Genomic DNA, 12,253 nt, shown 5'->3' on the forward strand with positions numbered 1-12,253 from the left:
AAGGTTCCTGGAGAGTGGTGCCCAGGGAGGGCATGGAGGCTCCCAGTTTCTTCCCCCACACCTCGTCTTATGTGTCTCTTCATCTGTATCTTTGCAAAATCCTTTAAAATAAACCAGTAAATGTAATTTGGTGTTCTCCTGAGTTCTGTGAGCCACTCCAGCAAATTAACTGAATCCAAAGGAGGGTTGTGGGAACCCCAACTTGAAGCCGCTCTGTCAGATGATCCAGAGGCCCAGGCTTGCAGCTGATGGTGAAGGAAGGAGGGAGCAATCTTGGGGATTGAACCCTCAACCTGTGGGATCTGGCACTGTCTTCAGGTAAGCAGTGTCAGAACTGAATTGGAGGACACTTGGCTGGTGGCTGCTGCTTGGTGATGGGGAAGGACCCCCACACATTTGGTCACAGACATTTTCTCTGTGTTGATGGTTGTTGCGGTGTAAGAGTCGAGGAAAACCACAATTAGAGGAAAGAGTTTTTCCCCACACAATTGTTCTTGGACCAGCCCCACGCTAATCTCAAACTGGCTCTTCTTCCAAGGATGCTGTGTAGGGCCTCTTGGTGGTCGTCTGCTGAGCACCTCTTTCCTGCCATTCCCTTGTCCTCTAGGGATGGAAGCCTCTCTATTTCTGTTGCTTGTGACTCTGTCCTCAGCCCACAACTGCTTCAGCCCCTGGGCATTGGACTCACCATTTCTTTTATTTTCTGTTTCTGACGCTTTGAAATCTTGGGGCCTTGCTGACCCTGGAAGGACTGCCCCTCCCAGGGTGAGCAAATTCCCAGAGATACTAAACAACCCTCCAGAGAGCTGCTTTCGGAATGCACACTGGCCAGTCCAGAGCATGGCCCCACTACCTCCTCTACCAGCTCTCATACTCTGGTATTCCCTACCCTAATCACCCCAGGGCCAGGTACCAGACAACTAGGGTCAGCCTCTATGTCCCAGCGCCCACTGAAATATTCAAACTAGCCAATCCTAAACCTGCTTATCCCTGCCCATTCCTTACTATGGAAATGCTCTGTCTACAGTTCCTTTCCCTCCCTCTGCCTCCAAACCGACCCTGACGCTTCTCCATGTGGCCCCTATAGCATGCTCTGCCCCTCCTCTGGGAACTGTATCTTCTCAATAGCAGTTGTCTCCCAGTCTGCTGTCCTTACTGAACCCCAAATTTCCTGTTAATACACACTATTTTAAAACAGGCATCCGGACAAAAACTTCAGCTGCTTTGGGTAGGATCTCCTGATGTTTCTGAGCAGACCTATTGGGCAGGAACTAAGACACGCACCTGGATTCCCCCACATTTGGCTGTGGGAAGCACCTACACATCCCTTGCCCCAGCACATTAAGCACAAGCCATTCCCAGCACGGGAATACTCTCCCTGCTCTGCCTCAAGCAAAAAAGCATCCAGCTCTTAGCCTTTGGGTTTTCCAAGCCGAAGTCTGGCCGGAAGCACCTCTGCCCTTCCTGAGGCATCCCATATGCTATGGTTTGGATGTGGTTTGTCTTGCCAAAATTCATGTTGAAGTTTCATTGCCAGTGCAGCAGTGTTGGGAGATGAGGCCTAGTGGAGGTGTTTGGGTCATGGGGGTGGATTCCTCACGAACAGGTTAATGCCCTCCTGAGACAGTGACTGCGTTCTTGCTCCCACAGGACTGGATTAGTTACCGTGAGAGTGGGTTGTTATGAAAGTGAATCTGGCTTCCTGGACTCTCTTGCGTCCTCTCTCACTGTGTAATCTCTGCACATGCTCACTCACTGCTCCACCTCACCATGTTTTGCCCCAGTATGTGGCCCTCACCAGATGCCAGCCAGACGTGGCGCTATGCTCTTGAAGTTCCCAGCCTGCTGAATGGTGAACTAAATAAACGTCTTTTCTTTATAAACTACCCAATCTCAGGTATTCTGTTACAGCAATACCAAATGGACTAAGACACATCAGAGGTCCCTCATGCATTTTGAGGTGAGGAAGAAGGGTAAACAGTTCACAGCGACCGTTTCCTCCATAGATATCCACCCCCTCCCAGATTCTCTCTCCTCCACTCTCCTAACCTTTTCATAATCCTTTGAGTGTGAGGGACTAGAGTGTCATAAAATAAAACAGTTCTCTGGACATTTATTTTGAAAAACTGCACATGGTGACTTGGCCTTGGAATTTTGTATATATCATTGTTCAGGGCCAATACTTCAATGTTAACATTTTCAAAAAGAGTGATATGGGTGGTTTTTAAATATTTTCCTTGTATTTACTTTTAAATTCAAGAAGTTTTCTTTACTACTCATATGAAGAATATCAGATGATTCTCATTTGAAAGAGTGACTCTAATGAAAGGCAGATTACCATACACATTTGTTTGTTTTTTTATTTGTTTGTTTTAGACAGATTCTCAGTCTGTGATGGTCAGGCTGGAGTTCAGTGGTGCGATCTCAGCTCACTGCAACCTCTACCTCTCAGATTCAAGTGATTCTCCTACCTCAGCCTCCCAAGAAGCTGGAATTACAGGCATGCACCACCACACCTGGCTAATTTATTTTATTTTTTTTTAGTAGAGACAGGGTTTCACCATGTTGGCCAGGCTGGTCTTGAACTCCTGACCTCAAGTGATCCACCCATCTTGGCCTCCCAAAGTGCTGGGATTACAGGCATGAGCCACTACATCTGGCCTATTATATACATTTGTGAAATCCCAATTATCTATCATTTTCCCCCCGACAAAGGACCCCAAGTTCAACCTATTAATCAAAGCCAAACATCTTAAAAAGGTAACTGTGTCTGCTGCTTACATTTCTAGGTAGCTTGCTGGTAAGGTCAGACTGAAGTCTCCACACGCTGAGTTACGTAAAGATTATAGGACTTTGAAATTTATACCGTCCTTTCTCCTCGCAGGGTTTAAGGAAGAATAGTAAAGACAAGATCATGGATTAAAGATAAAACAGGGTATGCATCTCAAACTAGTTCTTCATGTTTATCTCTTTGGTCCTTGCTCTTCATAGATAATGGTAAAAAATAAGGCAGAGTGCTTTCTGCCCCTCAAACAGGTTTAGGAAGGAATTATGCAGTGTATACTGGCACAGGAATATCTTCATGGGGAAAATGGATTCATCAGATTATTGCTGCAATTTACTGAGCAACAGTTTCCAGCTGAATGAGAGTAAATTCACCCAAATGTTCTATGACTTCAGGTTATAACTATTTGAGAGTCTGAAGCCACAAGACCAAAGAGCAGAATAAAAGAAAAGTGACAAACTACTCAGAAAAGGAAAGTGGCAAACTACTTCCCATACTCAGAAGCGCAGATAAAATCCTTCAGGATCTTTTAGTACAGCAGTTTCCAAACTTTTTAGCCACGTTCACAGTAAAAAATACATTTTACATTATAACCCAATAAACACAGACACACACACACACACACACACTAATAGATGATAGGGATATCTAGCAAAACATAAATAACTATGAACAAGAACTTTACAAGAGATTTATTTTCTCTACTACTTATGATGCATTCTAATAATTTTTACTCTATTCTATTTCATTGTAATGCTGGCCCATACCCTGTAAATTGATTTCTCTATCCACTAATGGACAGTGAACTGCAGTATGAAAAGCTCAGCCTTAGAAGAACAGCCCTCATGCTTCTTGATGTCCTAGATCACTAGGTGAGGAAGGGGTTTAAAGAATAGAATAGAATTCCTGCTGTATACCAGGCTGGGAGTAAAAAAATGTGGGTGCTACTCACCACCCTGCAACTATCTATTCCCTACGTATTCTCCTGGGTCTCAGAATGGTTGCTATAAAATAAGTACTTGTGATTTCAATTTCTTTTAACTCTGGAATTCAAATGTACATTATTTGATCATCACTGTAAAACATAAGAGAGATGAGCATCAAATTTACAAAGAGATAAGGCTGACAACTGTCTGGGGAGGAAGACCCCCTTCTTTAGTGTGTGGGGATTCCACCTCCCACCTCTGCCTTATCTTTTTCAAACAAGTTTATTGAGATAAAATTCATATACCATACAATTCACCCATTTAAAGTGTAAAGTGTGCAACTTAATGCTGTTTAATATATTCACAGAGATGTGCAACCTTTGAAACAATCTAATTTTAGAACATTTTTGTTCCCTCTGAAAGAAATCCCATATTCATTAACAGCCAATCCCCATTGTCCACTACCTTCACTCCCAATCACAAATCTGCTTTCGATCTCTATAAAGTTTCCTATCCTGGACATTTCATATAAATGAATCACACAATACGTGATTTTTGTGACTGACTTCTTTCATTTAGCATCATGTTTTCAAGGTCTATTCATGTGGTAGCATGCCTAAGTACTTCATTCCTTTTTATTGCTAAATAATAGTCTATTGTATGGATATACTACATTTTATTTATCTGTTCATCAGTTGAGCATATGGATTGTTTCTCCATTTTGGCTATTTTGAATAATGCTGCTATGGACATTCATATACAAGTTTCTGTGTGGATGTGTTTTCATTTCTTTTGGATATACACTGAGGAGTGGATCTACTGGGTAGCACGATAACTTTATGTTTAACTTTTTTAGGAACAGCAAAACTGTTTCCAAAGTCACTGTACTATTTCACATTCCCAACATCAGTGTATGAGGTTCAAATTTCTCCACATCCTTGCCAATGCTTGTTATTGCCTGCCTTTCCAGTGGATATAAAATGGTATTTCATTGTGGTTTATATTTGCATTTACCTAATGACTAATAATGTTGAGCATCTATTCATGTACCAATTGGCCATTTGTATATCTTCTTGGAAGATATGTCTATTCAAATCCTTTACTCATTTCCAGTTAGGTTGTCTTTTTAATTATTTTTAATTTGTAAGTACTGAGTTGTAAAAATAATAATATATCCATATATGTGGATTATTTTATAATAATATATCCAGATTTTATATATCACATATGTATATGATACTAGTGCCTTATCAGATATATGATTTGCAATAACTTTTTCCATTCTATTATTTGGCTTTTCACTTTTTTGATAGTGTCCTTTGGAGTGCAAGAGTTCTTAACTTTGATGAAGTCCAATTTATCTATTTTTTCTTTTGCTGCTTGTGCTTTTGTTGTCATATCTAAGAAACAATTGCCTAATTTATGGTCATGAAGATTTATGCCTTTATTTTATTCTAAGAGATTTATAGTTTTAGCTCTTACATTTAGTTTCTTCATCCATTTTTTACTAATTTTTGTTTATAGTATGAGGTTGAATCCACTCATGTTTAATGTTATTATTGATAGTGTTGGACTTACCTTGGCCATTTTGTATTTTATTTTCATATATCTCATGTATTTTTTGTTCCTCTATTCCTCCTTTATTGTTTTCTTTTGTATTAGATATTTTCTAGTGTAATTTTTATTCTGTTTAATGACTTTTTAATCATTTTTGAGTTATTATATTAGTGGTTACTCTAGGGCTTACAAAAAAGAATCTACTTCAGTATTATATTGATTTAGTTCCAGTAAAATAGACCTTTTACTCCTATGTAGCTCCATTCCCTCTCCACCATTTTTGTACTATTGTTATTATACATATTATGTCTCTATATATTAAAACCCAGCAATACATTTTTATAATTATTAATTTATATAATCTATGTTTTCTAAGGAAGATGATAGAAGAAAGGAGAGCAAGCATATATTTATGGAGTGTCTTTATGAACTCTCTTTATCCTTTCTAGTTCTCTTTATTTCTTCCTTCCTATAGATTGGTTTCTTACTCCAATACAGCTTTGTTCTCACCCATCTCCTTTGTGCTACTGTCAAACATATTACATTTTTATATGATATAGGGCCAATATTTATGTACATATGTATATATTTGTATATATAGCTTGTATACTTTCTGTTAAAATCAGTCAAGAGAAGAATGTATAAAAATATTCAATTATACTGTCTTTTGTAATTTTTACATGTTACTCAAATTATTGTTTGATGATGCCTGTTTCAGCTTTAAGAACATCTTTTATTATTTCTATTATTTCTTATAAGTCAGGTTGGGTGAATTCTGTTAGTTTTTGTTCATCTGAGAAAGCCTTTACTTAGCCTTGATCATGAACAGTAACTTTGATGGACAGAAGATTCTTGGTTGACAGTTTTTCCACTTTCAGCACTTATAATATATGATCCCACTGCCTTCTTGCCTCTATTGTTACTAATGAGAAGTCAGTTGTTATTCTAACTGGGGTTCCTGTGTATATAATGAGTCTTTTTTCCTGCTTTCAAGATTTTCTCTTTGTCTTTCAAAATTTTAACTACGATTTTAACTATAATAAGTCTGGCTGTGGATCCCTCTGTATTTATGCTACTTGGTGTTCATTAAGCTTCTTAAATGTATAGATGGCTTTTCATTAAATTTGGTAAGTTTTCCACCATTATTTCTTTGACTATTTTTTTCTATTCATTTTTCTCTCCCCTCTCTTTCTGATGCTTTCATTACACATATGTTGTGCTTAATGGTATCCCATATTTCTTTCAGGTTCTATTTATTTATTTATTTATTTGAGACAGAGTTTCACTCTTGTCACCCAGGCTGGTGTGCAGTGGTGCAATCTCGGCTCACTGCAACCTCTGCGTCCCGGGTTCAAGCAATTCTCCTGCCTCAGTCTCCCAAGTAGCTGGGATTACAGGCACCCGCCACCACGCCTGGCTAATTCTTGTATTTTTAATAGAGACAGAGTTTCACCATGTTTGCCAGGCTGGTCTCAAACTCCTTACCACAAGTGATCTGCCCCACTCAGCCTCCCAAAGTGCTGGGATAACAGGCATGAGCCACTGACCGCTGCCCGTTCATTTATTTTCATTCTTTTTTTCTTTCTGTTTTCAGGCTGCATAATCTCCATCAATCTGTCATTAAGTTTGCTGATTCTTCTGCTAGCCCAATCTACTGTTGAGCCACTTTAGTGAATCTTTCATTTCAGTTATTATACTTTTCAACTCCAAAATTTCCATTTGGTTATTTTGTAAAACAATTTGTATCTCTTTATTGATATTCTCTATTCAATGAAATGTCATCACACCTTCCTTTAATTCATTAACCATGATTTCTTTTAGTCTTCTATACAGATTTATAATAGCTGCTTTAAAGTCTTTTCTAAGACTACCATCTGTCTCATTCAAAAGCGGTTTCTATTGTCTTCTTTTTCCCCTATGTATGGGTCACACTTCCCTGTTTCTTTGAAGCTCTGCTCTGCTCTACAAGTGGACACAGGTGGAGGTGGTGCCGTGGTCTTCTCAGTTTTCCTCTTCCACCATGGACCCCTATTCTATGAGCCAGCTTGGGTAGGGGTGATTGGGATCCCAAAATTTTCAGCCTGAAGTGCCTAAGTTAGAGCTCCTACCCTACAGGGGAGGGGTGGTGGGTAAGAAAGAGCTGATCCTCTTTGCTGAGCCCACCTGGAATAGGGCTTCTGCTATACAGGACTGCAGAAGGATGAGAAATATCAGCGGCCTGCCCCTACCAAAATGAAACAAACCATAGCCCCAAACTGGGGTACAGGGTAAAGAGAGTGCCCATCTTCTTGGCAACACATATGGGTAGACTTTCTACAAAACAGAGTTGAGGGTGGATAATGAAGGGGGTCATGGCTGAAATGTAACAGAGACTCTCATTTCTTACCTAGATTCAAATGTTGTTAAGTAATTGTTTCTTCATTTGCTATATGCTCTTATGACTATTAACAGAGACTTCAAACAATTTTTTAAAATATTTTCACTCATTAAATTTCTGTTTTACTGTAAAGATTATCTACCAAGCTCCCTACTGTGTTGCTATGGAAGTCCTTCCTCCCCTCTGCTTTATCGTGAATACATTCATGCATTTTCTACCTACCTTAAAATAAATTAGTTCTAGTAGTGGAGAAATGTAGAAAAGAGCATTCTTAAAGTGTTGTATTATTCATTATGTTTGTATCCATAAACACAAGCTTTGTCCGTATGAATGACTAAGTTAGAATATTTGTCATTCTTTCTATCAGAATGAGTCTAAAGTTGTGGCTGGTAAAGAGGAGGAAAAAAAGAAAACCTTTGAGATATTTTCAGCCACAAGAATGTTTTGCATGCCAGGAGCCAGAGGGTAAAGGAACGGTTTGGGGTATGGGATTCAGGCATTTAAGCAAACAGGGAGACAGCTGGAACTGACACTACAAGCTCTTAAAATGATGCAGAGGGAAGTATAGGTCAGGAGAAGAAAGGTAAAAGTGAATAGTAACTTACAAACAAGTACTTCCTCAGTTCTAAGAGCTTTACCTGTCAGTACATATGTAACCCTCACAACAATGAAGTATGAGACAGGCACTATTTTTTGGAAATTGAGGAACACAGGGGTTAAGTAACTTGCCCAAGTTGATAGCTAGTGCCACCCCTGCTCTTCACTACTTTGTCCTCCAGCTTAGGGGAGGGAGTTTTTCATGCTCACAGTTCCTTAGTGTGGCTGACCTTGCAGGTGAGATGACCTAATACCTATTCTAAACTCCTCCAGTGTTCAGAGGCTGGAAAACTTAAAGACAGCACTTCTCAGACTCTGTTGGGGCAGGGCTCTGAATGTCAATTGGGTTTGCAAATTGGAAGTCTGTGAATAAGCTTAGACAGATGGGAGATAAGGAAGAGGCTGCATCCTGTAGCTGGTGGAGCATTTATGCAGCTGTGCCCTGTCTCTGGCTTCCTGGACACCAAGATATGAAGGTACCAACCATGGGCCTCCTATCCTTGCACTGGGCCATGGCAGTCTGGGATTAAAACCCAGCCATTCCATTAAAGACCTCCTTGGAAGCCCAGCCTTGAACCTGCTGCTCTGGCTCTTAATAACTCCTCTGGGTTAGCAACTAATTACCTATAGTAAATCTCTTTCTGTTTATAGTGTCTGAAGTGGTGTCTTATTTCCTGCCTTGATCCTGGACTGATAATAATCTTCTCATCTTTCTTCTCCCTTCCCCTACACCATTGTCTGCAGAAAGAAGAATAATGTCAGACAGTAGAAAGGAGGCAGGGGAGAATAATTTGGGCAAATTCATGCATTCATGTGTTCACTCACGAAACGTTGAGTGCATACCTGCCATGCTCTAGGGACTGGACCAGACACCTCCTCCTCCCACCTTCCATCCCCCTCAGCGACTCTTGCTAGGATGGGATACTAGGATACAAACAAGTGGGGAAGAGGGGGCGGTTGTGGTCTCATGTCTCTATGATTTGTACACACTGTCCTCTCTTTCTAGAACACCCTGCCTCCTTCTCTCATCCACCTTCCCATCTTACTAATCTTATTCACACACTTCCAATTTGCAAACCCTATTAGCATCCAGAGACCCACCCTAACAGAATCTGAGAAGTGGTGGCAGGTTCCTAAATGCTGTTCAGATACCACGTCCTCTCCGGAGCCAGGATTTGAACCCAAACAGATTATTTCAGAGTCCACGTGCTTAACTACCAGGCAGGAGGCAGGGTAAGGTTAGAAAGAAGGGAGGTGACAAGGTCCAGGTAGGACAATCACATGTAACATCCATATAGAAGCCAGGGGCTCATTTATCAAACTGCAAGTCACACAACTCTGCCAGAAAGATCTGCATTTCCTCAGGAGGAAATTTATCTTGAGGGGTTGATTATGAACATGCTATGTTTTGCCCACTTACCTTGGCAAATAGGGAACGAGTAGAAACCAGAGCGGCAGGTATCACATCGAGGGCCCTCAACCCCAGGGCGGCACAGGCACCGTCCATGGGCATCACATATTTCGGGGAGAACGCCTTCCAGATTACAGTCACACCCTGCGGAAGACAGGAAATTTTCAGAAGGGGTCTCCATCTTCCACCCCTTTCTTAATTTCTCCCTTCCTCTAGGTTTCTATCATGGAAATACAGATTATGAATTATCTATGGCTATTAAACATTCTTAACTCAGAAGACTACATCTTGAAGGGAAATTTTTAAAAATTCACAAAAGGTTAGACATATCATTAAAAAAAACATGTAGGGATGGGCATTCATTTGCAAACCATTCTTTTAACATCTATTCATGTGGAAACATTTTCTTTTCCCTCTAAAGCTGAGCTTTGTAAAGTACAACTTCAATTTAATAGATTCCCATCTCGTGACAGTCATGAATTAAACATATTTCCTCATTCTAATTTTTAGAAGAAAAGAAACTAACATCAATTCAGCCCTACTACATGCCAGACCTCAGGGGCTTCCCTTGGATCGTCTCATTTAACCCTCCCAGCACTGGCCTTCCCCACAGTCAGGCTGCTTCTAGTACCTCTATCCAGGGCTTTCCCACCTCAGGACCTCTGCTCAGGCCAGTCCCTCTGCCTGGTATGCACTTTCCTTAGTTCTTAGCACGGTCAACTCTTTCTCATCCACCAGGCATCAGTTCAAACATCAGCTCCTCAGAAGGTCCCCCTGACCAGTCGGTATAAATGGCCCCCACTTTCTTCCTTTTATTCTCTATCTTAACTTTGCTTCTCTTTCACAATGCTTTCATTTTTGGGATCGTATATTGGCCCGTGACTTGCTTTGACCACTAGAATGAGGTGTAAGTACTGTCATGTGACTTCTGAGTCCAGGTCACCACAGGCCTTGCCGTTTCCACTCTTGCCCTCCAGGAATCCTGAGACCACCGTGGAGGGACACGGTCTGGCCTCCCTGAGGACAAAAGGCCACAATGACAGAGACTCCCAAATGTCCCAGCTAAATCCAGCCCCAGAAGACCCTCCAGCAAGTCTAGCAGAAGACCTGCCCAGCCAACTCACACAATTGACAGAAATAACCCTTGCTCTTTTAAACTACTTAGTTTTGGGGTGACTTATGAACCAGAAATAGATAAGTAAATCACCCAGCAGACTGGACACTTAGTGAGAGCTCACCACAGGCCCCCAGGGCCAGTGCACAGTATTCCTTGGGAAATAGATATTGCTCAAAAATAATAATTAAGTCAAATAAGAGCCCTGTAAGACAGGTAAGTATTTTATAGATGAAAAAATAAAAGATGCTCAGAAAGGTTAATTAAATAGCCTAAGGTCACACAGCCAGGGAAGCAGTGTCAGAATTTGAACCCAGGACTGCCAGATTTCAAAGCCTGTGTTCTTTCTATTATACTAAAAATACAAGCTGAGAATGATTTTAAAAGCAACTTTCAGAGTATATCCTGGATTAGCATATATATTCAAACCAATCACATATTTAAAGCATCTATTTCTTTTTTCTTTTCTTTTTTATTTTTTTTTGAAGCAGAGTCTCACCCTATTGCCCAGGCTGGAGTGCAGTGGCTTGATTTCTGCTCACTGCAACTCTGCCTCCTGGTTTCAAGCAATTCTTGTGCTTCAGTCTCCCGAGTAGCTGGGATTACAGGCGTGAGCTACCACATCTGGCTAATTTTTGTATTTTTAGTAGAGACTAGGTTTCACCATGTTGGCCATGCTGGTCTCAACTCCTGACCTCAGGTGATCCACCGGCCTCAGCCTCCCAAAGTGCAAGATTACAGTGTGAGCCACCACGCCTGGCCCTGAAAACATCTGTATTTCTATAAATTACATTAATATCTAAATTTGCAACCGGTCCCCTAAGGAAGATCCTAAAAGACTCGAGGATTCAACTGAGTCCACCCTACTTACCAAGGAAGGAAAGTCTCATGCATTTTGGAAAGATTTTCTACAAGGGTTAAAATAGTAGTTAATATGAAAAGTAGCCAAATCCCTTTGCCCTAAACCCTTAATTTTTCAAATAAAAGGTTAGTAACAAAGTTGTGGAATTATTTTTTTCTAATACAATAATTAAGAAAAAAATCACAGTAAATGAGAACAACTTTACAGTCTTTATGTGATCTTTAACTTGTTCATATTTAAACCAAACAGTTGCCTAATTTGACAAAAACAGCATTGGAAGTGAAGGGGTTTAGAATATGCCATTTTAGCATACTGCCTGCTTCCAGCAAAGGCACTTTAGAAGCAGCAGATACAGGAAGCGTTCTCTGATCTCACCCTTTCTACCTAAAAGCAGGTCATAAAATTTCCCAGGAGAAAGGTGCCTGCCCTCCTTGTACCAGGAGAGAGCATACTTATCACTGGAGACTGGGAGTCGACTGGATTGGATCTGCACCAACAAACCCACTAAAATAACCCTTAGTTTCCCCCAATGCTTCCTAGCCAGGGTCCCACAATGTAGAGCCACTAGCCTAAGCTCTTTTGTCTTGTCACACACCATACTTCATTGTTCTTTGTGTAAACATG

The 12,253-nt window shown here is 40.7% G+C and overlaps 1 protein-coding gene across 3 annotated transcripts in view; it reads right to left on the reverse strand.

Annotated features, from left to right (window-relative positions):
- LAMA3 (laminin subunit alpha 3) overlaps positions 1–12,253 on the reverse strand; it is a 283,212-nt gene that overhangs the window by 174,363 nt on the left and 96,596 nt on the right. For all 3 annotated transcript variants that reach the window (XM_007974442.3, XM_073006417.1, XM_007974441.3), the window contains exon 12: positions 9,663–9,797. In XM_007974442.3, coding sequence (XP_007972633.3) covers positions 9,663–9,797 — 135 coding nt within the window. The remainder of the gene's footprint in view (positions 1–9,662; positions 9,798–12,253) is intronic.

The sequence above is a fragment of the Chlorocebus sabaeus genome, chromosome 18 (genome assembly GCF_047675955.1).
Source record: "Chlorocebus sabaeus isolate Y175 chromosome 18, mChlSab1.0.hap1, whole genome shotgun sequence".
Taxonomy (NCBI): Eukaryota; Metazoa; Chordata; class Mammalia; order Primates; family Cercopithecidae; genus Chlorocebus; species Chlorocebus sabaeus.